Below are 27,146 nucleotides of genomic sequence, written 5' to 3' on the forward strand. Positions count from 1 at the left end.
CTTTCAATGTTAAACTATAAAAAAATTGTATACATGTATTTTTTAGTTAATAAAAAACCACCTTACAATTTTTTTAATCTCTATCCTTGCACACAATCTTTTGCAAGTACATAATTTTTTAACTGTGCATATGATAAAACAACTATGTTTGAATGTCGATAAAAAAGTATACTATCATTTTAATATTTACATATGTTTTTTTAGATAATTTTGAATGTCTATTATGTTAATAAAAAAAATTAATATTTAGCTAATTGCCGTATAAAAAAAAATTGAAAACAAAAAAAAAACTAACTGCATATAAAGTATGCCAATAAAAAATTGAATAGGAATTAAAAACAATTAAATTTATAAGAATAATTGATAGAATAAGTGAAATAATAATTATGTTAAACATTCGGTATTATTATAATTTTCTATTTTTTTGTGTGATCCATATTAAATTTTTATTTATGTGCAAATTCTTTCACGCTTGCCCTTTAATTATTTTGTTTTTTTTGAAATAACATAATCATGGAAAGGAAATCAACGTAAATTACGAAATATCCATTTTTTAATCAAAATAAAACAATAATAATAATATGAAGGTAATGGGAAAAGCAAAAAGAAAAATATAAAACGAGTTTATGATTATTTTAAGATGAGGGCAAATCCGTGTATATGAAGGGGATATAATGAAAAAAAGTGATAGACATTTTTTATTAAACTAAAATGACATAATAAATACCTTAATATTTGACTATATGTATATATTTGGGTGTAATAAAATTACAGTATAATTTATTATAGATACTGTCTTAGAATTTGATGAGTAATATTAATGAAATATAATCATATATATTCTATTGCATATCAAAAATATTATAATTTTGTAAACACTTATGATTTTATCTATATCTAGTTCTTTCTATAATATACTTAAATAAGTGATATAAATTTTGTTTATTATGTGGCATTTATTAAAAAGGATCGACCGCCAAATTTGGGAATATCATAAATTTTTTTTTCTCATATTAATATTTATATTCATTAATATCATTCCATGACAAATAATTATTATAATCTTCCCTATTTACAATTGTTCCTTTATAATAAATTAACATTTCGTCATAATCTTAAACTGATATTTTTTTTATATATAGGCTGCGAATATTATATATAATATTTATTAGATATTATTACGGTACACTATTTTTTTAAATATATTTCATTCTCAATAAATGATTTTTGTTCACCTATGTTTTTTTTTCTTTTATTTGGTATTATTTTATTTTTTTTTAATTATTAATTTATAAATTTCGAACATTTTAAAAATCCCTATGCAATATGATAAAATGAATTATTAAATGTTTTACAATAAAAAAAAACGAAGCGTATTTTAGCATTTCCAGAAGTATGTTTCATTATATTACATATGTTATATATTTGTAAGCATTTGATGTAATTCCAATTTGGTTTACACATGTATATAAGCGATATATGTATTATACATGTGATTACATGTATTTATAAGGGAAAATAATATATATGGGGATGAATTTGATTTTTGTATCCTGTAACAAAAAAATTATAATAATAAAATAAATCGATAAAATGAAAATTAGTGATGTTATAAATGACTATAAATCACTTGAAAGTAATAAACTGAAAAATAGTGATATAATTAGCAAACAAATTAGCAATGATCGTATATTGGAAGAATTCGAAATAAAAAATAAGATAAGGAAAGTATGTCTAGGTATTCCAACAAAGGATTTAGAAGTAAAAAATATTTTAAGATTGTTAAAAGAACCTATTTGTTTATTTGCGGAAGATAATTATGATAAAAGAAACAGATTAAAACATATTTTAGTCACCAGATATGATAAATTGATAATAAAAAACAAAGGAGAAAATATAGAAGTCGAAGAATTTAAAAATATTTTAAAAAAATATTATATTGATTTTAGTAAACTTTATGATACAACTTCACCAGAATATCAAAAAGTAAATGAACTTGAAGATGAATTGCGAAATAAAGGAATAAAAAAAGATGATGCTACTACAAAAAGCGGTATATCTGATAATATATTAAAAGATAAATTTTACACTGAAAGTACAGAAGAATTAAAATTATCTCGTATAAATATAACATTAAAAACGTTACCTAGAATATATTTATATAAAGAAATGATAAATAATTTTCAAAATAAATATTCACGAGAACAGTATGAAAATTATATTAGTTCATATAATGAACATATAAAATCAGAATTAGATTTATATATTTCACAATTAGGAGATAGCAGACCATTAACTATGGGAAAATTTTCGCCAGATAATAGTGTATTTGCAGTAAGTAGTTACAATACATATATAAATATATTTAATTTTAAAAATGATAATTATAATCTTGTTAAAACGCTTAAAAATGGTCATGTTGATAAAATAAATTGTGTTGAATGGAATTATCCAAATAATTATTCATATTACAGTACAACTAATTATACTGATATAAATAAAAGTGACTTGTTATTGGCTTCCTGCTCATCTGATAAAACATTCTGTATATGGAAGCCATTTTTATACGAAACAAATGATGGTAATAATTCTTCTGAAAATTATTCTAATCTATCCAATAAAAGTGACCCCAATGATAACAACGATGGAAAGAAGGGGGGGGTAAAAAAAATGAAAAAAAATGAAAAAAAAAATAATACCCAGGAAAATGCGAACGAAAATGATGAAACTGGTAGCGAAGACATAAATAACAATGGGAATAGCAAGCACCCTTTACTATGTAAAGTTAAGGCTCATGATGATAGAATAAATAAAATATGTTTTCATCCTTTAAATAAGTTTGTATTAACATGTTCAGAAGATGAAACAATAAAATTTTTTGATATCGAAACACAAAATGAATTGTTTTATCAAGAAGGTCATAATTCTAATGTATATTCAGCTACATTTAACCCATACGGAAATTTATATTTATCAGGCGATTCAAAAGGTGGTTTAATGCTATGGGATATTAGAACAGGAAGAAATATCGAAAGAAAACATATGATTCATAATAATTGTATAATGAATATAAGTTTTAATCCATTTATGCCAAATATGTTTTGTACATGTTCTTCTGATAATACCATCAAAATATTTGATTTAAGAAATTTCCAAGTTTCCTGTAATATATTAGCACATAATAAAATTGTTACTGATGCGATTTTTGAACCAGCATATGGCAGATATATAGCATCAAGTTCATTTGATACTTATATAAAAATATGGGATACTGTAAACTTTTATTGTACGAAAATTTTATGCAATAATGACAATAAAGTCAGAAATGTGGATATATCTCCTGATGGCAATTTGATTTCTTGCACATCTTTTGATAGGACATGGAAATTGTACAAAATCGAAGAATTCGAAAAGGATAATATTATGTCGGATTTTTTTTAAAAAACATACAAATTATTATGTTTTAACGTCAATACGAAGATATACATAAGAGGGGATATAAATGTGTGTAAATTTGAGTGCGAACATTTGTATTAACTCTATTTTTCGCTTTTTTAGTCATGTTTTTTTCCTTTTTTTCGTTTTAACATGTGGTATATATTTTCTCAATAGAAAATCCTTTTCAAATACACTTTGGAAAAGTTTTCTTATTTCCAAAATGCTCACTATTTTATCAGAGTTGTTTATTATATTTTAGTCACGGTTTTACGTGCACAACAAATATGTATATATTGCATATTCATACATTTATTATTATTTATATTTTTTATTTTATGTTCCTACATCTATGCAAACTAATTTGAAGGTTTCAAAAAAGAAAAAATAAACATAATTTTATTAACACTACTTTAAAAGATAAATTCTTAAACAATTTTATATTAAAAAATATAATAAACAATTAAAAAAATATAATGAAGATATTCCATCGAATTAAAATTGCGAAAGGAACAAAACACGTATATACCATTATAATGCGACTATATTTTTTCTATAAGCATATAGTTCTCCATTTTTTGTAATTAATATGTTTGAGTATGTGTAAATTTTATCTATTGATAAAAATTAACCTATTATTATTTTGAAAATATGAAAAATTACATATATATAAAGGCTATTAATTAAATCTACGATTTGATATTTTATTATATATTTCCCCCATAGTTACGTTTGACACATTATTGTATTACCATTTTTACTAATCATTAATTAGCTAATTATTTGTTTGGACGATATATAATTAAATTTGTATTCACCTATATGGTGATTATCTTTGGAATGTTAATATGGCTTGTGATAGATAAATAAATAAATAGAGCCATTTGTTCGTATTATATATATGTTATACTTTTTTTTGAAATGTCAATACATTTTGAATTTCCGAAATGAATTTTTTTCGTACAAGAAAAAAAGTATATTTAACCAATGTGTTTGCATATTCTTGTGATCATGTATTTTTTAATTTGAATAATTCAAAACGATTTGGAACATATGGGGCAGTGACTAGGAAAAAACAAAAACAGCGAGAAAAATATTATGAAGAGAAGTATAAACATAATCCTAGTTTGATTCCAAAGTATTCAAAGGTTAAAAAAGGAAGTAGAGGTGGATGGATAAATAATCCTTTAAAGGAAGTAACAAAAAATAGTGGGAGTAATACGATGTATGAAAAAAAAATTAAAGAAGAGATAAACGAGCATGAAAAAAAATGCATAGATGCGCTTATAAGAATCAGAAAGGAAATGGAAATAAATGGAAATATAAACAATTCATCAAATGACATGAATATTTATGGTGGCTACACAAATAGTGCATATAACAACAATAAAATAACATGGGCAATGGACAATAAAAATGATGTTTCACATAGTTACGGAAGAGAACGAAAAAATAAACAAGATTTGAAGGAATTTGATAAAAGCAAACCAAACAACTTTGATATATTCTCTATATGTGATAGTTTCATAGATAAAAAAAAAGAAATAATTAATAAAATAGAAAATCCCGAACATTTTGTTGATAAACATATAAAATCATTGATAAATGAATATAATAACATAAACAATTTACATGAAAACTGTAATGCAAATAATTATCCAAATATACGTGATTATATAAAGGAAACAGGTAAAGAAAAGATAGAGAGAAAAAACAACAAAAAAAAACGAAATAATTTTATAAATAGTTTATCAGAAAAAAATTTAAACGAAACTGGCAAATTATATGGTATATCTAATGGTGAAGAAAGTTATAAAACTTGTGATAATAATGTTCTTGAAGAGGAAAATGGAGTAAAGGTATATGAAGAAACGTCTGGCAATATCTTAACATACGATGAGCCCAAATATGACAATTTACAAAATACAGATGATGAAAATACGACGAAAAAACTTTATATCGAAGATATATTAAATTATATAGATGAGAACGAATTCGATATTGGATATTTAGATGTATTTACAATGCTGAGTACAATCGATAGAAATAAAAAATTAAGTTTTTTCTTTAAAAATATAGAATCCGCATCTTTTATTCTATATAATAATTGTATTATACCTTCAAAATTTTCTGAAGGAACATTACATGAATATTTACACACTAGAAATAAATGTAGCTTATTTGATAAATCATATCAACTTATTATTAAATTATATGGAAATGATTGTTTTTATATTTGTAACCAATTCATATCAAATGATTTAAATGATATGAATAAAAATGATGTTTGTTATACATGTATATTAGACAATAAATCATATATTCTAGATATAGGGTATGTATTAAAAGGTGATAATGAAATCGTATTAATAACATCTGGATTTTATAAAAAAGGGGTATATGAATTTTTAAGTGACTATATTTTATTTTGTAAAGATAGTGGTATGGATATTAATATCGAGGCAGATATGAACAAACGAGTTTTATCCATACAAGGCCCAATAAGCAATATTGTATTTAACGATGTTATGGAATATTTCGATTTACATAATCAGGAAGAAAGTAAATTATATCTCAAAAATGTTATGAATGATATTAACATTTACGCAAACGAATCTGTAGAAAATAATAGTCAACGTTTGGGCATCAGTGATACCGATTCTGACAACATTGCTAACAATAGTGAGAATAACTGTATCCATGGTTTATACTTCAATAGAAAAGGAAATGAATCAAATTTTTTTAATATACCATACATGAGTTTTGAAAAAATAAATATAGTAAAAGAAATAAAAAAAAATAACAATATATTCAATAGCCGAGAAAATAGTACTAATATGATAACAGAAAAATGTGAAAATAAAGATGAATTAAACAAATATGAAATATTATGCATAAGAATAGGAGATACAGGAGAAGACGGATATGAATTTGTTGTAGATAATAATATAAGTGATAAATTTGTGAAATTATTTTTAAATCATAAAAATGTAAAATTAGCTGGAGCATATGCTCTAGATATATTAAGGATGGAAGCAGGTTTTCCTTTATATGGAGTTGATATTTTTAAAAATACAACCCCTATAACAGCATCATTAGCATGGACGTTAAAATATAAAAAAATAAAAGAGCGTAGTGTTTTTGGATATGAAAATATTTTAAAAGAGTATAGTATGAAATCAAAATTTTTAAGGGTTGGCATCATATGCAAAAAATTGATTTTTAAAACTTGTAAAATTTTATCATATCCATATAAAGAGCCAATAGGTTATATAACATCTTGCACATGGAGTCCAGTTTATAAAATGAGGATCGCTCAGGGGTATATTAAAAGAGAATTTGCAAAAAACAATGAAAAAATACTCATATCCATACCTATTGCTATTCCCGAACATTTTTCAAAAAAAAAAAAATATAAAATTTTAAGGAGCAGATCTTCACACATTTTTGTGTTAGCTCAGGTGTGCGCCTTCCCGTTTGTTGAACATAAATATGGAATATAAAAATGAAATATGAATTAAAGGAATATCAATGTATGTAATAATATGTTTACAAGTTAGTGTTTGCATATACCATAGTAAATTTGGGAATTGTTTCGTTTATCTGTTATTTTTTAAATTTTTATAATATTTTTTTGTTTTGACGCATTTGTTAATAACCTTATGTAATTTATGCATTCATAATATATTATATATATGCACTTATGTCTACAAATTTATACATTGCATACTTTTCTCTTAATTTTTTATGAGCATAGATATTTTAAAGCTATGATACAAACATTTTTTTAATATTACAGAAAATTAATATATTTAAAAATGTGTAAACACTTTTTTTGTAACAATAATATGTAGTTTTAACAAGGAATTTATCACCAAGGGCTTGGGAACAATCACATGGAGTGATATATATATATTATTATTTAATTTCATTTATTTATTTTGCGAACATGAAGAAAACGTAAATTTAAAAATATTTATTACTCACATGTTTAAAAAATTGTTATGAATTTATTCTTTCCTACATCTGTATATATATATGTTGGGGTGTTATTTATGTTACTATTTGTCCATTACAATGATTTATTCCGTTTTTCCTTTCATAAAAATCTTTTATTGATAGAGCGTTAAAATAATTGTTTGAATAATTCCACTTATTAAAATTAATTTTACACATACAATTCCGTTTAATAAACTCCAAATAAAAAAATTGCTTCAATTTTCCTCATAGTTTCCATAATTGTTTAATTCCTTTTTTCCGCTCTATTTATTTGATTTTATTAACCACACGAATTAATCAGACTGTGTAAAAGAAAAAAAAATGCGTAATAAAAGAAAATTATTTATGTAATTTTTTTTACAAAATCTACACATTAATAAGTACAAACAGTATATTAAATAATTATATAATGATTAATATTTTATCAATCCAATTTACAGTGCTCTATCTATATATGGTTAACCGAGGATTACGAGCTATACAAACACAAACGATGGTGAATTATCCAAATTTAAAGAAATTTAATGAGAAAAAAAATCAATAACATGAAAAATATAAATATAAGTTTCATAGTTTAGAATAATGGTTTGTATATAATTCATTATAAATTTTATTTTCGAAATATTTGTAAATTATAGAAAAATTATATCTGAATTGATAACATATATAATTTATTGGAGCATTTTAATGGAAACAAATTAATAAACGTAAATTATGTAAATTTGAGTGAATGTTTATAAAATAATTCTAAAGATTATAACATTAGCAGTATTATTATAGGAAAAGTACATAGAAAATAAACCAAAACAAAAATTATTGAATAATAATTTATTAATACATATTTGTATAACCTAGTATCAGTTGGAATAATAATTTTCATTGATTTTAAATATAATCGAATTCACATTGTATATATTAAACAAATTCGAAATTTTTTCTATTGATGTTGCGTATGTATATATATACTCTTATATGTATATCCGAGTGTATACACATAATTAGTCTTTTGCATATATATTTATACTTTTTACTTATTCTTTATTATACTGAGGTTTTTTTTTCAGAAATAGACAGGCATATATAGAGTATATATTGGGGCATGCTGTAATATATTACACTTATGCTAAAAAAAGATGTATATTTTCTAAATTTCTAAAAAGATAAAATAAAATACTATGTACATATGGGTGCATTATCCTCAAAAGCTACACCAAAATATGGAAATTTGAGTGAATAGGAAGTGAATAAAATAAAAAATAAACTTCATTTAATCAATAAAGAAATAAATGATAAAATAAATATCGCAGACTTTATATTTGGAAATACAAATATATTAAGACCGTATATATATTTAGTATTAACCTCTCTTCATGAATTACATAAACAAAATGACGAAAAAAAGAAAGCCAATAGAATAACTATGAATTTAATTACGCTTTAAACATATTATTTAATAAAAATTGTAAAAAAAATAATAACGAAACCTGTTTACAAAATATAATTAATATATTGTCATATATTCGAAATTCGAATAGCCATGATATTATAAAAACATTATTTACTAGTTTTTTAAAAAATGATAACCAAAGAAACATATTAATATCTGCCAATTATGATATTTCCAATGATAAAATTAATAATAGTTTAAAGGATAAAAGCAACCCCGAATTAGATAAGGAAAAGGGAAACACCGATATATCAATAAAGGATACTAGAACGTGTAGTGAAATAAATGAAAAGTTTGATTGTGAATTGGAAAAAAAATAGATTTAATTGAAAATAATTTGTATGAATCAAATGAAAATATTATTGATAAAACAGAAAAAAATGCATTAAAAAATCAATACCCAGAAAAATATACACTACAAGATTTAATATATGTCGGAAAAGCGTTTCACCATTTATTTGCATATATGTATATTGAGGAATTATATTTATTATCTTCTAATAATACATTATTAAATCTTAACAATTGTAATAAAAATATAAATAATTTAGAAAATAAAGATTCCATAGATGATTTGAAACAAAATGAATCAAACATATATTCCTTACCATACAATAATAATAATAATAATAATAATAAAGATGTAAACCTTTATTTTATAAATGATCCACTGAAGGAATCACACATAAAATTAAATTTTAAAAATATAATTATGAGCTTAAGATTATATGTAAATGAAGTTTGTAATAATAATAATTCAAGCTTTTCATTAGCAGTAAAATATATTAACTCAACATTTGTATATATGAATAATAATTGTTTTATGGCTACATTTAAACATTTTATGGATAGTAATGATATTTCATCTAGTGAACCTTGGAAAAAAAACGAAACAAATTCGAATAATTTGATAGATTTAGATAGTAGTATAAAACTTGAAGGCGATTTAAAAGATTTTGATGAAGCATGCATTAAAAGTTTAGAATTAATATACTACCTATATAAAAATAAGGGAAAAAATGGAAGTACCAAACAAGGGGAAATGACGAAAATTAAATTAATAAAAGCAATAAATATGAAAAATCATCATCAATACTTCAAACACAAAATTTAACAAAAGGGTTGCAAGGTGTATTTTTAAATAAGTAGTAGAATATTAACAGATGAAATAGTATTTGCATTAAGGTAATGTTCATCATGTTTTATAAATAATGAATGGTATAAATTGTATGCCTCATGAAAAGAAGGAAAAAGTTTTAATAGATTTATAAATTCGTTTGTTTATTACCCTTCACCTATAATTATTGTATTAAAAACAAAAGATAATCAAATACTTGGAGGAGTGTGTACTACCCCATTAAAAGATTCACATATTTTTTATGGGTCGTCAAATGATTTTTTGTTTTCTGCCTTCCCAGTTTTTAGAGTAATCAGATCGAGTAATATGTGTTCAAATTATATTTATTTAAATAGCAAAAATAACTTTTACCCTAAGGGTTTATGTTTTGAAGGCAAAACAGAATGTTTTCGACTTTTTTTAAGCAACAAATTTAAAAATTCATATTGTACTGAATCGGATTACACTTATGAACGTGGTCATATATATTTCCCAGATTACCAAAAAAAACCAAAAAGGGGATAATGCTGATAATGTTAATAATAAAGAAAATAATAGAAAAGACACCCCAAAAAATATTAATAGGAATACAGATAATTATTATAATGATGATTTAATATAATAATAGTATAATGGCTCTTCATTTTTATACAAACTTTCTATCAGTGAAGTTGAAGTATGGGGGACGGTGGTGATAAAAATTCGTTAGATGAACAGCTATTAATGCAAAGAAGTGAAGAAGCTTCGAGACAAGAAAGAATAATGGTTGATAAAACAAAAATTGTTCAAAATAGTTTTGATAAATAATTTTTATTTCCTAAAGTTTTTACTGGAGGGAAATATGAAAAGCTTTCTAATGACACGTAGTTGCACACCCTAATAATTGCAATAAACCATACTAAGTTTTATTATTTCAGTATAATATTATGCAGTAACAATGTATATACATATATACCGATTATTTGTTCATTCGTATATTTATTTTTTCCTCTATTCGAAAACTTTCCTTTTACAATAATTCGTTACATGTTGAAATATTTGATAGAGATTTTTCCTCATTAATTTCTACATTCATTTTAATTTATTACCTAGAAAAATTTTTTTTTGTTCTTTTAAAGTTTCCAAATTCGAAGTTTTGATTTTTATTTATTTTGTTTATGATATGTTATATTGTTTTATTTTTTATGCACTGTTTTATATTGTTTGATTTAGTTTATATTTTATATGATGTTTAATTTCACTTTGTTTGATATTATTTGGTTATATTTTTCGAAATTGCTGAAAAGGATGCATATACAGGTTTTCCTCAATATAAAGAAATATTTTTTCGTAATATGGAAAACTGAAAACAAACTTCACTGCTTTGCAATATAATTTAAATTTAATTTTTCTTTGTGATGTTTATAATTGTTAAAGATTTTATAAGTAATTTCCTTATAATAATTTGAAGGTATATATGTAATTTATGGCTTTTCGAGCTCTTGTTTTCATTTTGTAGAGATGTTAATTCTTTTACTCACAAAAAAGTAAATAAACCAGAGCTAGTATACTTATGCAGAAAGACAACTTTAAATTATATTATGTATTGTATGGAAAAATTTTATGTTATTGCGATTTTAAGTTTCCAAAAAGGAAAATAAACTAAATTATAAAACTACATTTAACAAATGCTAACCTTTTAGCAATTTATATATATATTGTATTTGATAACACACTCATATATTTTTCTTATTTTATGCTATTTTTTAAAGATATATATATAAATACAAAGAATAAATAAGTTATGTTTTGAGTATAACAGTTGTTTACATTTATATTTATAATAATATTGTAGTATGTCATATAAAGCAATTGTAAGTTTATATGTTTGGGTATTCTAAATGTGATGAATAAAAATATAAAAAAATATTGATATATTTTATTATTTATATAGTAAATATATAATATTGTGCTGAAAAAAATACACTAGGATTTTCCTTCTGTTTCAATACCCATAGTTTACAACTAAAAAATAAAATATATTGAAATTACAAAAAAAATACCTATACATCATTTATACAATACATATTTTTTTCAATTTACGTTTTTTTATGTTTGTTGGTTTCTTTTTCCATTTATTTTTAGCTATTTCTTTTTATTTTCATGCGTATTTACGTTAATTGCAAGCAATATAAAAAAAAATATATATAATATACAATCGGAATACTAGTTTTGTGCCATAGGCGTTAAAAAAAATATACTATGTATATAATAAGGGATAACATAGCAAAATACATAAGCAATAATTAAATTAGCGTTTATAAATTAATAAAAAATAAAAAAAATAATCCCAATAAAAAAAAAAATAAAAAAATGAAAATAAAATATTAAGTCAAGAATTGAAGTTAAAACAAAATAAACTTGAATGAAGAAGAAAGGAAAGTATTGAACTAAGTAATGAATTTAGTATAGAGATAAAAAATGAATACTATATATATGAATGAGTATATAATATTAATAAGTATAAAACTTTAGTAATTTTATATAGTTCTAATTATTTTTAATTTGATTTACTGTGATAATATAATTATTTCATTTATGTGTTTACATATATATTATATGCATAACATACATAAACGCAAAAGGGGATATACGCTTTTTATACATATAAAATCCATTGATAAAATTGTATGTTGATATTTGTATATATACACATAAAACTATATAAATAAAATGAAACTTTAGAAGGAAAAAGTTTGGAAATGATTACAATATAATTTTAAAAAATATATTAAAGAAGAAAAAAACATTCAAAAAATATATGCCCATCATCTGTATAATATAGTTTATATATATTTATTTTTACCGCCTTATGTTATTTATTCATCCCTTGAATACGATATAGTATATATATGCATATTTTGACGCTACACATTTATAGAATAAGATATATTGAATACACTGGCTAATACACAATGAAATTGAAGTTGTTGTGCTATATTATTATTTTTGGTATTTTAAACAAATTGAATCTTGTAGATAGCGCATCATTGTTAGGAATTGATTTTGGAAGCGAATATATAAAGGTGTCAATTGTATCTCCAGGGAAAGGTTTTAACATATTATTAAATAATCAGAGTAAAAGAAAAATAACAAATGCTTTATCATTTGGAAGTAAAGTTAGAACATATGATGAAGAAGCAAAAATATACAGCGGGAAAAATCCCCAACTAACTATATTGAATAGTAATAATTTGCTAGCATACAATTTATTTGAATCGTTAAAAAATAAAGAAAACTATAATATTGAAAATTTTGGGGATGATAATGAAGCTTTTTTCAGTGATATAAATAATTATAATTTTGAGAAAGCTGAAGATAATAATGGTGTATCTAGTGATAAATATTTTTCCTATGATTATGTTGTGGATCATAAAAGGGGTACAATCTATTTAAAAATGAAAGATAATATGGTTTTATCATCAGAAGAAATAACTGCAAATATTTTGGGTTATATTAAAAAATTAGCTTATAATCATCTAAATATTGATTATAAAAATAAAAGAAACGTAAATGTCAATATAGGTTGTGTTATATCAGTTCCTTGTAATTTTCCACAAAGAAAAAAGGAAGCTTTATTAAATGCATCAAAAATAGCAGGGTTAGAATTGATAGGTATAATAAATGGAGTAACTGCTGCTGCTATACACAATGCCAATGATTTAGCATTGAATACAACAAAATTAACTATGTACTTAGATGTAGGAAGTAATAATATTAATGTTGGTATTGCAAGTGTAAGTTATGTTGAAAACAATAAAGTTCGTACTCGAACTATTAATATGCATGCTTGTGAAGTTTTAGAAAATAACTCAGGAACTAAAGTTGATATTTTGTTATCGGAATATTTAAGAAAAAAATTTGAAGAAAAATTTAATGTAAATATAGAAAATGATAAAAAAGCTATGAGAAAATTATTAACTGCAAGTAATAAAGCTAAATTATTATTAAGTGCCAAAAAATCTACTGATGTATTTATTGAAAGTTTATATAATAATAAAAGCTTACAAGAAACAGTTACACGCCAAGAATTTGAAGATTTAATTCATGATGTAATAATGAAATTTAAAATACCTATAAATAATGCTTTACAAAAGGCATCATTTGAATTAAAGGATATTGAAGCGTTAGAATTAATAGGATCTTCATGGAGAATTCCTAAAGTTTTAAACGAAATAACTAATTTTTTTGATCCATTAAAAGTTGGTATGCATTTAAATAGTGATGAAGCTATAACAATGGGTGCTATATATATTGCAGCATATAATAGCGCGAATTATAGGTTAAGAGGACTAGAATATACAGATATAATTTCAAATGAATATCGAATTTTAGTTCATAAGGAAGAAGGCGAAGACACAGATGAGGATAGTACCAAAAACGAACCCAAAGAATTAATTCCATATTTTTCTAAATATCCAGTTAATAAAGTTGTCATATTAAAATATAGAAAAAATTTACAATTTTCAATTTATGAAAATGGAAAAATGATATCGAAATATATACTAGGACCAACAGATGTGGAAATAAAACATGTTGAACATTTGGATGAGGCCAAAATTCACATAAAATTTAGTCTCGACAAATTTGGTATTTTGAATGTAGAAAATGTATATTTGGTATATGAAGAAGAAAAGGTTGAGGAAAAGACTGAAGAAAAAGTAGAGGAAAAAACTGAAGAAAAAGTAGAGGAAAAGACTGAAGAAAAAGTAGAGGAAAAGACTGAGGAAAAACCAGAGGAAAGGACTGAGGAAAAACCAGAGGAAAGGACTGAGGAAAAAAAGAAAAGTATTATAAAACACAAAATCGCTTTGTCATATGAAACGAAGTATATAAAACCAGTACCACTAACAGCTGAAGAAGTTAAAGAAAAGAAGGAAATTTTAAAAAAATTCGACGATCATGATATAAATGTATTTTTGAAATCAGAAAGAAAAAACAAATTAGAATCATTTATATACGAAACAAGGAGTAAAATGAAACAAGATAGTTATAAACAAGTATGTAGAGAAGACGATTTAAAACAATATTTAGACAAATTAGAAGATTATGAAGAATGGTTATATATTGAAAAAGATGAACCGTTAGAAAATGTAAATAATAAAATTAAAGATTTAGAAGACATATATTTACCTATTAAAGAAAGAGCAGAAGAATATGAACTTAGGGGACCACTTATTAAACAAATAGATGAGAAAATTAAAGATACAAAAGAAAAATTGCTTGGATATTATGAAACAAAACCATGGGCTGAACAAACCCTAAAAATGATATCGAGTTCATTAGAAGAAACAATTAAATGGTGGAACAATGCAAAAGAAGAACAAAGTAAACTAGATAATTATTCTGCACCATATTTTAAAGCTAAAGATGTTGAACTAAGATTTAGCGCTATAAATGCTTTGGTTAAAAATGTGGAAAAAATTAAACACCTCGTTGACCAAAAAGAAAAAGCACAAAAAGGTAATAATAGCAATAATACTGCTAATAAGGAAACAGAAAATAAAACTGAAGAAGGTAATGATTCTGGAAAAGATAACAAAGCTGATACATCGGAAGAAAATCAAAACAAATCCGAGGATAATTTAAAAACAGAGCAAACTAGTGAAGAGAAGGGAAAAGAAGAAGAAAAAAAAAGTGATACATTAGAACAAACAGATGAATTATGATGTAGATAAGTAAAATATGATAATTTTCTTCTATTTCGAAGACATAAAAACGTAACATAGCTACATATGTACGATATATATTATACTTTTTCTTTTCTTTTTTGGTATGCCAATGAATCTCATTTTGCATTTTTGGCATAAATGCTTTATATTGTTAACAAAAATTATGAAAGAAAAGGGGGAAATTAATATATCAACACAATTATATGATATATATGTTCTCTTACATTTTAACCGCTTTCACCTATGCGCTCATTTTGCACAGGGTTATTAAACACATATTTTTATTTATTTCTATTGGCCCAATTAATGTTGCTTTTTTCTATTTTTCATTTCATTTGTTTTATTTAAATATTTACAACAATGTTGTATGTGAATATTTTTTCATTGGTGTAAAAACAATGCCTTTTCAAATTTACAATAGTAAATTAAATATGAAGAAAAAAATTTATTTGCATAATTTCTTTTATGAAATGTGCATTCCTAGCAACTATATTACATAGTTATACACAGCTATGTAGATATTAAAAGTATTTTATTCCTTTTTTTTTAAATGGTAAAATGAATAAATTTATTTTCACTTTATGGTACACCAAAAGTATTTATTATTGCCATTATTTTACTATATTTTATAAAATTATAATTTGCTTGAAAAAGATATGTATTATAATTTTTTTTTTATATTTAAAAAAAAAAAAAAAAGGTTAATGAAAACATAAAGAAATAAAAAAAAATTAAATATTATTCAACACAATTAAACAAGTATTGAATATAACAATTATTAGAACAAACATATGCATATATGCGTACATAGATATGTACCTATATAAAGAATATGAACGCGGGTAATAATAACAATAACATTAAATGCGTAAGTAAGCACATATATTCAGTAGGACAATATATGGAGGTATGATTACTATGATTTTTTATTAATAAAAAATAGAAAAAACAAATACACATAGAAACATACACAAAAGCCGATGAATTATGTTAAGCTATACCAAAAACGGGAAAAAATTAAAAAAATATTTATCATAAATATCAAACTGTAAATAGTTGCATTAATATTGGGTATACTCCCTTTCAAAGAAATATAAATTATTGTCATTTCATTTTGTATTTTTTGCCAAATATACACATAAATATAACAAATATCGATAATATAGAATTGTACTTCAAATGAGTGCACACGTATTTGTGTAGGTGGTGATGTTACGAATAAGAATTATAAAAATAATCACACACAATATTAAATTATTTTGATATAAATATACAATTCCATTTGCACATTAAACATATAAAAAGAAAGGCAAAAGTTTACAATAACTACGCATACATATATTATTCCTCCCCAATTTATGCTACTATAAACGTGTGATTTGTCTTCATATACTGCTATGCTTATTATTATAAAAAAATATCCAACTAATACACATATCTTCTCCCATTTTGACCTATCAAAGGGTCCTTGTGACAATTACTCAAAAAAAATATATATAGTTTTAAATTTTTCCAATGCTTATAATAATTATTATAATTTGAGAATAAGCATTTCGTCAAATAAAAAGGTAATTATGAAAGTATAAAAAAAAAGTGAAATAACAAATAGATGGAAAAGAGTGCATTGGAATAATTTGCTAATATAATTTTATTTGCACAAAGGGAAAAAATTAATGTAACAAATAAAAACTACTTATTCCCATGTCTTATAATAACATATATCTGGTAAGAGGTGTATGGTGCCTATTCTTAAATATCATTAAAAACTTGATAGTAAAAATAATTTTTATTGTGTGTGCTGACTTATAATGATAATAAACTAGGGTAATTGCAACGTTTTTCCGTTATGTATATTAAACATTTTATAGAAAATAATATATTTTTATAAGTGCTTATTATGTCTATATGAAATAATAATATATTACTTTCAATATCATTTCTAATAGAAAAATTATAATTATTGTTATAATTCGTATTACATTTATTCATGTCTATGATAGTACTATCTGGGTAATTATTTGCATTGCACTATTTTGCAAATCTTATATGTTAATATTTTTCCCTTAAAATGTTTTTTATTATTACACATATTTTGTTTATCGAAAGAATATAGAATAATATTATGTCTATGCAAATAATCTTAGTTTCATTTTTGTCTCATATTTGTTATTTGACTGACCAATATAATTTATATATTTCATTAATGAAATATCTTTGTATTTAAGTTTTGATTATTCACCATTAGATACGTATATATATATACATATATTTTTTTTTTCTTCGTCTTTCATTTCACTATTCATATTGTGCATATTATAATTATTGTCAATGTGATTGAGATTTATTCCTTATTCATATGAGTTTATGGAATTAATCTAATTGTATGCAAATTGTTTGGAGTATTTTGGAGTAATAAAGATTTGATAAGATTATTGTTGTCATTGTTGATACAAGTTGCATTATTGTTAAATGAACTATTTTCATTCTGGTTTGTATATAATATATTATTATTGTTAAAATTACGAATATCACTAACTTCGTTTATATGGGTTGTTTTATTTACACAATTTTTTGATATAATCTTTTATTATTAATATTGTATAATGACAATCCATTATTGATAGTGTTCATATCATTATTATATTGTTTGTTTAGAATTGCATTTTAAATAATTCTTCATTTTTTTTATTTATATTATAAAAAGATTGTAATGAGAAATTTCCATTTAAATTATTTTCAAAATTTGCTTTATTTACGGGATTATATATACTTTTATCTAACCAGGTATTGTGATTATGATTGCAAGTGGTAGTTGTGTTATTTTCAATGTTATTATTATTACAATAATACCCAGAATTATTCATTCCACTTTTTATGTAAAAATTTATTAAATTTGAAGCTTTTGAATTGTTAAAAAATTCGTAATTTTGCATATTTATTTGATCATAATTAATATATTCAGTATTTGGGGGTAAATTTATTCTGTCAAAACTGTTATATGACCGTGATAAACGTTGGTTTGCATTATTAGAATTACAATATAAACGTTCATTTTTTTTTTTATTTACAAAAAAATTTATATCTCTATTATTTTCACATAGATAATTTCCATGATTGTATATATTACATAAGGTCGGATCGAATGGTGCATTAAGACAATGCATATTGCTGTTACTATTACTACTAAAAAGATAATTGTTGCATATATTTTCATTATTAATATTATGATTTCTAGCACAAAGACCAATATTAAATTCATTTTCTAAGTTTTTTATATTATGACTACTACTACTACTACTAAAATTGTAATTTATTATATTATTTCTAATATGTTTTTTAGTATTTTTACTTGCACTGATATCTCTGTTATTTTTTCCATTTGTATTATCACCATAATAATTTCCATTTGAATTTCTTCTTTTAGGATTTACACTATAATTATTTCTGTTATTATTATTTCCTCTATTATTTCCGTCGGTATAATTATTATCGCTACTACCATTATCATTGCTATGATTTCGACACCCCTTGCAATTTCCATTATTTCTATTATTATTATTGTTGGTATTATTGTTATTATTATTGTTGTTACTATTGTTATTATTGGTGTAGCTACAGTTATTTCCACTACAGTTAGCTCCGCTATTACTATGATCATCTTCGTCATTATTATTAACATTTATATGGTCAGGTTCATCGGGGGTATTTTCTTCATCATTTTGTTGATCATTGTTATTTTGATCAGATTCATCTGAATTTTGATCATTAGTAATAGTATTATTGTTGAAATTATGTATATGTTGATGATTCTCATGATTTATTTGTTCATTTATACTTCCAGTAATAGGAATATTTATATGTTCATTAATAATCGTATTATTATTGCACGCTTGAATATTGTCAAAATGGTTTAACATTGTAATATCGGGACAATTTAATTGCGAAGATAATTGTTGATTATTCATTTGTTCGATTAAGTTATAGCAATTTCTAATACCAAATAATCTGTATTCATTTTGATAGTTTAATAATGGTGTTAAATTATCAACTCTAAATGAATTTTGTATAATATTCGTTTCATTTGGAAAATTACCAAATTGATTTGGTTCATAATTATTTCGGCCAAAATTATTTGTCACATTATTTGTGGCATTGCTGTCAACATTATTAGTTGCGTTAATGACTGCATTATTTTCTCCTGATATATTATTATTTATTTGTAAATTTGTGATGGGATTATTTTTATCATCATTATTTGTAATTTCAGATGTATTAATAACTTCTTTATTTTCAATAACATCAATTAATCCACTTTTATATGGAATATCTTGATCAATTCTAAAATTTACAACACTTCTTCCTACTTGTAATGACATGGTATCTTTAGTAGATATTTCTCTAGCTTTTCTTAAAGCTACTAAAGTTCCAAATTTCGAATTATGATCTTCTAATTTGAATAGCCCTTCTTCATATTTTATAGTAGCATGATATCTAGAAATAGAAACATCAGGTATTCTAATATCTGATTCATGGCCTCTACCTAATTTTAAATGCGTTTTATCAGCAAAACTTATTAGATGTACACCTTTACTTGTTTGCCCTATTATATTATCTAATACTATTAAAGGTGTTTTTAAATTGGGGATTTTTACTAATTGTATTAATTCGTCGTTTTGTTTTATACTTTTGGGATATTTTGTTTTGCATAATTCACAACATATATCTTTTATAAATATTGAACCAGAAAATAATTGATCATTTAAATTTAATCGCCCATTTATCCACTTTCTTAAACATAATAAATGTGCATACTTGATAGAACCCTTACAATCACATGGACATATTAATGGGTCATTTTCTTGACTCCCTTCAATTAGGCAAATTCGGCATTGAATATTAGTTGAATCTATAATTGCTTCACATTTTTTAGATGGAATATCATATAATTTTAATGAATTTAATGTGTCAACTGATTCTATAAATTGACGTACTTTAAGTCGAAATCTCCCTAATTTTATGATATCATTTTCATGTAATGAATAACATTTATCAGGTAAATTCTTCACAATAATCCACAATTTTTTCACATTGTATTGGCTATTTAATGGATGTTCTGCTGGAGTTATTACATACTTATCTAATAAGGATAAAAATTATATAAAATATAAAATGAAGAAATGAATAGAAATAAATAATAAAATATATACATACAATATTTTCTTTCTATATATCCATTGTTTTTTCTTTTTAGTTTACCTTCTTCTGGCCGCACTGATAAGAGATAGTCTTGTGCTGTATTAGGTAAACTTTGTGGATTATCAGCTACACAGGAAACCTGTGCTTTTGAGCGAAATAATTTTATTGGCGATGAAATTAAAAATGTTTTTTTATTTACTTGCTGAGCTTCATAATCAAATAGATCATGGCTATCTCGAGTCCATGTTTTTGTTTCAATTCTCAACCTATGCAAAAAATAAAAAACAATTATGTGTACAATATATATACATCTATGTATTTGCACATATTTTTAATACGCAAGTGTGTATGCACTACTTATTTAAGTAAAATGTTATTATTATGAAGTAAAATAATACTATAATTATTTTTTTCTAATTCTATTCATGTTATGGGATATATTTTTTAATATCCATAAAGAGAATTAAAACGCAAACAACAGCATATTTTACTCGAACAATTTAATAGGCGTCCATGTGCATATATACAATATAAACATTTTGATAAATACATATTGTTAGTATAAACAATACACTTTTCATAAAATAAAATGCAAAATCGGTTATATGAATGTATTACATTTTCCAGTTATTTTATTGAATAATTTGAAAATTTAACAAAGCCGCCAAAAAATGAAAAAACAGAAAAAAAATAATATATATGTTCTTAATGATTCATATATAGATATTTATCTACTCGAAAATATATATAGTTTTTTCTTTCGTTTCTGTGTTTTCAGTTATTAAAATAGCAACTTGTTAAATTTGAAAAACTATCATTCCCCAATTAACTAAAGCACATGCTCTATAATTGCCCCTCAAACATATATATATTTTGTCCTTTGATGATATTTCTGTTTATATTTTATATATCTTAAAACGAGGAAAATCAAACTCTAAATAACTGTTTATCGTGGTGTATTTGTTTTTTGTTTTTGTTTTGGTTTTTGATGAATATGTGTAATGTGTATCTGATATTTGGTTTTATACTTTTATACAAGTTTATCAATTAATAAAAAGATACAAAAATATATTCTGAAACAAAATCATACTTAGACGTAATCTAATAAATTCCTCGCACCAAAAAATATATAAATATAAAATATACAAAAAAAAATATATGTGCGATTAAATTGGCCTAATGTTTCTGAAACAAAAATTATGCATGTGTAAAAGTACAATTATCCATTAATTTTTTACAAAACGAAAAAAAAAATTGGGTATTAATAAAAATTACATGTGCATATATACAAAAACAAATAAAAAAATATGAAAATAAAATGAATAAATAAATTTATGTATTTATATATTTATACACATGTGTGTACTAAAATATTCATAATAGTTCTGTGAAAATACTGGCTTGTATGCAATAATATATGCATAAAATACTAATAAAAAATATATTCCTATTAAATCAAATACTATTATGCATAATTTTATTTACATAACTATGAATTATAATTGTACTACTCATTTTTTACACTTTGCCAAATATATAATTATCTATGCATAATCATATTTTCATATTAATAAAAATAAAATTCTTATATTTATTTTCTTATTCGAAAGGATAATATGTATAAGTATATGTGTCAAATTACTAACAATAATATAATACAAAAATGCTTATGAGATACTCATGGATCATTAAAATATAAAGTATAATCTAATATATATAATAAAAGACGCACCTTTTAAAAATTATAAAATATTAAAAAGTAAAATAAGAAAAACTAAGATACTATAACTTATGCTCCTAGTTATAAATAAAAATAAACAAAAAAAAAAAGAAGTTATATGAGCAAATAATATGAAACTATTAAATATATGTGTGTATATTACTATATATATAAGCTGCAAACTCACATAATAAATATCAAAAATTAAAATGAGTTACACATTAAATTCAACTAAATAATGCCATAAATGCTTTAAGTTCCTATATTACTACTAAAACATATATAACTGTGTGTAATAACAAATATATAAATTAACTTTATCAGAAATATTTTTTCGTTTTTTAATGCAATATGGTAATTTTCATTATATGAACAAATTTATGTAATAATGTTATATTAAAACAAACACTTAATATGTTACATAAAAAATGGCTATAATCATATAAATGTGTATAAAAAATTATGTAATCATTTATAATGCTATGCATATATTTACACCTATGCTTGTATATTTATAAATTGCGTTACATCATTTCATTTCAATGTATAATTGCAAATTAAATAAATGTGAATATACTTTATAAAATCAATGACTGTATGTAACTAATAATATTTAATAGCTATGTATGTACAAATAGAATTTCACACAATATACATCACTTTGTTTTTAGTAGTTTTAATGGTATATATAAAAATTAAAACATATTAATATTAGTATTTAAAAACGACCGTATTGTGTTAGTTGTAAATAAATATGTAATTGTGCATAATGTAAATTTTAAAACATTAAAATTCGAAATTATATATATAAAAACAAGTCTGTGTGTATGTTATATATTTCGTATTAAAAGACAACTATATTTTTTGTTTTTCTACATAAATGTTGATATTGATTCTTATCTAATATATTTTAGGTTATATTTATTTACTCACTTTTATGTTTTTGCTGTAATTTTTGATCACTTTGTTTTTCTTTATGGTATTTATTTATTATTATTGTTTATTATTTTTTAATTTTATTTTTATTTTTATGTGTTTTTTATCATTAAATTATTTACTATTTTATTATTTTTACACTTTTCCTTTTCTATAATTGTGCGTTGTTTTTTTCTTTTTTTCATTAGTAATAATTATGATTTTTTTGTGTTCTATGTATATGCACATTGTTTGGGAATTTTATTTTATTATTTTTTATTTGCAATTACTCTCTATTATAAAAAAAAACAAAAAAATGGAAATTACATGTGTGTAATTTTTTTTTTAATTTTTATAAATATTTTGCTCATAAAAAATCAATAGAAATTTTTATAAAAATGGAGAACGTGTTAAATTATTATGCACATTTTTAATAATTTTTACATTTTTCATAGTGCATGCTGCATACATTAATATATGAAATAAAAAAAAATTGTAGATATGATGGTGCATCGATTTAATTTAAAATAATAAAATAACAAATATAATAGAATAATTATGTATAATATATTTTATAGAAACCGATACATAATTATTTTTATTTCCACGTCATTTTTTCCCATTATAGAAATTTGGACATTCATTTTTTTTTTAAATAAAAAAATACACAAGTGTTGTATACGTATATATATAGTACTATATATTGTTGTTTATTTGTATTTTATAACATATTAAGTATATATTATTTCAAAAATTATTTTCACAAAATTAATAAATTTATGCTTGGTAAAGGTAAAATTGGTATAATATATATTTATTGTGCATAATTGTCTATTAGTATTTATTTAATTTATGAAAGTATTATTATTTTAACATATTTCAATAAATTTATAAAATGTTATATAAACGTAATATTATGAATGATTAACTTTGTAACAAATATTATTCAAGTGTCAATATATTTTATGTTGATAGTTTTCCTGAAATTTGCTGCTACACGTGCTGTTGCGTCCTATTTCTTTGCAGTTCTGATATTCGTATAATATATATGGATGTATATAACACATTATATAATTAAATTAGTATATTTTTCTTCGTCGCATGGTGGTACTGGTATTTATAATCAAAAAATATTTCCTCGGTTTTATTTTTTATGATGAAATATATAAAGGATTCATAATAGCGCTATTGCTAGTAATAATAATTTTCTCTTATTTTTTTTATAAAAATATGTTGCACATATTGAAAAGAATACTAAAATGAATGCCAACAACATTTAAAAATAATTATATAATTTTAAATTCATAACTATGTAAATGTATAAATTTTATGCATATATATGTGTGCTGTTTTTTTTAGACAGGTAATTAATTTTTTATTCTAAAAGTTTATATAAATTGTTGTATCTTTTTTATTTAAGGCGTTGTATCAGTTTTAAACATTAAAAACAATATACCATATATATATAAAGTAATAAATTAAAAGAAAAAGCATTTTTTGCACAATTGAGTATTTTGTTTTTATGCATAATATTTAAACCCTTTTAAAGGATATTTTAGGGAATTAAAAAAATAAAGTAAAAAATATGTGTGCATATAGTACTGAAAATGGTAAAAATTTGCATACATTTATAATTTCTTAGGTACAAATATATATTTAAAAAAAAATGTGAATGGTAAAATAAATCAAATAAACAAGTTACTCACTGGAGCTGTTATTATTATATGAACCATCTGTATATAGTTCATATGAATACCCACCAATAGTATTGAATGGTATTTCATATATTTGATTTCCTACGCGAATAGAAATCGAATTAACGTATATATAAAACTCATTTGGATCATTAACCTCATTTTGAGCTTTATCATTATTATAGTTAATTATTTTATTTATATCAAACCAAATATTATCATTTATATTTAAATTATTATTTTGTATAAGTGCATCTAAACTTGTATTTGTATATGCTAATGACATATGACAGGTTCTATTAGTAGAAAAAATATCACATAAACCAAAATTGGCTAATATACTGTTAATTTTTTCCATTATGGAATTTAAGTGGATTTTTTGGTCTTCTTCTTTTACCGAATAAGCACAAAAATATTTGGAGTTTTTTTGGCTTTTGTATAAATCAACCGTGTTTTTAAAAAAGAGATAAAAACTGAAAAAAAAAAATATATATAATATTACAATTCGTGGATTCATAATCTAATGCATGATATTTCCTAGCATTTTATAACTCCAGACATTCATACTACATATAAAAATTATGTTTCCCCATTTTTGAAGTATGAGAAAACACAAAAACCTTTTCTTGATAGATATTTAAAAATAATTACCATTTTTGTGTTTTTAGGCTTTCTCGTATTTTTTCAATAAACGGTTCAATCATATGCCTCTTTATTTTCAAAGAATCTGCAATGGTTATATGTAATATATCCATAGAATTGTTTTGTGGTGTTTGCTTAAATCTAATTTGATCATCATTTAATTTATGTAGCTGGTAAAAAATATGTTTTTTAATTTCACTCTCCTTTTCTTTTTTTTTATTTTGAGAGTTAGGTAAATCGTTATCATTTGTGCTTATACTCAGTTGTTTTTCTAGTAGTTTGTACAAGAGGCCAAAGCAAAATTCGCATTTTTTTTTAATATCTTTGTTGCATTTTACTGAATAAAAAATAATGAAACATATATAAAAACATATACATAGTGTACTCTCATTGCATATATAAAATGGAAAGATAAATTAGGGTTGATACTAATTTGTAATATTACTCAACAATGAATCTATATGTATAATATATATATGCGCGTATGCATAAAACATTTTAAAATTATAAAATTCTCTCATTTTACTACCTGGAATGTAAATGTACGAGTAATAGTCTCCATGATTAGACATTTTGTTTTATGTTTTCAGTTTATTTTTATTAATCCCGTTTTTTCTCATTCATATTTGCAAAAAAAAAAATAAAAGATCAGATGCTCACCAAAATATCTTTCGGATTGATGAAAAATTATATATGTTAAAAATGCATATATTTAATAAGGAAAAATAATAAATTAATAAATAAATAAATAAATATATATATATATATATATATATATATAGTTTATATGTGTACGTGGTATCATATTCACTATCTCGTATTCATTTAAGAATAGGAATATGCAGAAGAAATTATACTTCTATGTAATAAAAAAATATTGGGTATACATAAAACGCACATATAAATGATAATACATATTCATGGATTTTATGAACTATTCAAAAACCAACAAAATGAAGATTTTAGAGCCAAGAGAAAAAAATGGAAAAATAAACATGTGGAATATACATATATATTCACGACTATGGAAAGGCATGGACACCATACCCTCTGAATTTTAATCATTTTAGCTTTAAAAAAAAGTTGTATATTTTATTTTGTGGCCCCAATAGGTAGGATATGCATCTGAAGGTGTGAATGAATAATAGTTTAAAAAATGTAATTATATTTTTTATATTTTGATTTCATTTTTAATGAGTTTATAATTTATATCAAAAAAATAAAAGAAAGAAAAAGATATACAAACAAATATACACATATATATTTAGTG

The 27,146-nt window shown here is 22.8% G+C and overlaps 5 protein-coding genes and 1 pseudogene across 5 annotated transcripts, besides 1 other annotated feature; 4 read left to right on the top strand and 2 right to left on the bottom strand.

The window, feature by feature from the left end:
* Nucleotides 1–1,593: 1,593 nt before the first annotated feature.
* On the top strand, nt 1,594–3,441 carry PBANKA_1356900 (U4/U6 small nuclear ribonucleoprotein PRP4, putative; the record flags this gene model as incomplete). Its single annotated transcript, XM_034567206.1, has 1 exon — nt 1,594–3,441. The coding sequence occupies one exon, from the start codon at nt 1,594–1,596 to the stop codon at nt 3,439–3,441; it is 1,848 nt and encodes a 615-aa protein (XP_034423726.1).
* Nucleotides 3,442–4,382: 941 nt separating this feature from the next.
* Nucleotides 4,383–6,938, top strand: PBANKA_1357000 (aminomethyltransferase, putative; the record flags this gene model as incomplete). Its single annotated transcript, XM_034567207.1, has 1 exon — nt 4,383–6,938. One exon carries the CDS (start codon nt 4,383–4,385, stop codon nt 6,936–6,938), a length of 2,556 nt encoding a protein of 851 aa, XP_034423727.1.
* A 1,679-nt stretch (nt 6,939–8,617) lies between these two features.
* Nucleotides 8,618–10,805, top strand: PBANKA_1357100 (annotated as a pseudogene).
* Nucleotides 8,618–10,805: a sequence feature (TLD domain-containing protein, putative, pseudogene).
* A 2,147-nt stretch (nt 10,806–12,952) lies between these two features.
* On the top strand, nt 12,953–15,706 carry PBANKA_1357200 (heat shock protein 110, putative; the record flags this gene model as incomplete). The annotated part of the gene is made up of 1 exon (XM_034567209.1): nt 12,953–15,706. The coding sequence occupies one exon, from the start codon at nt 12,953–12,955 to the stop codon at nt 15,704–15,706; it is 2,754 nt and encodes a 917-aa protein (XP_034423728.1).
* A 2,654-nt stretch (nt 15,707–18,360) lies between these two features.
* Nucleotides 18,361–21,525, bottom strand: PBANKA_1357300 (zinc finger protein, putative; the record flags this gene model as incomplete). Its single annotated transcript, XM_034567210.1, has 3 exons — nt 18,361–20,846; nt 20,966–21,171; nt 21,524–21,525. Coding segments are annotated over 3 exons (2,694 nt in total).
* A 3,713-nt stretch (nt 21,526–25,238) lies between these two features.
* PBANKA_1357400 (U6 snRNA phosphodiesterase, putative) lies at nt 25,239–26,448 on the bottom strand (the record flags this gene model as incomplete). The annotated part of the gene is made up of 3 exons (XM_034567211.1): nt 25,239–25,707; nt 25,886–26,213; nt 26,406–26,448. 3 exons carry the CDS (start codon nt 26,446–26,448, stop codon nt 25,239–25,241), a joined length of 840 nt encoding a protein of 279 aa, XP_034423730.1.
* Nucleotides 26,449–27,146: the final 698 nt, after the last annotated feature.

The sequence above is a fragment of the Plasmodium berghei genome (genome assembly GCF_900002375.2).
Source record: "Plasmodium berghei ANKA genome assembly, chromosome: 13".
In the NCBI taxonomy this organism is placed as follows: Eukaryota; Apicomplexa; class Aconoidasida; order Haemosporida; family Plasmodiidae; genus Plasmodium; species Plasmodium berghei.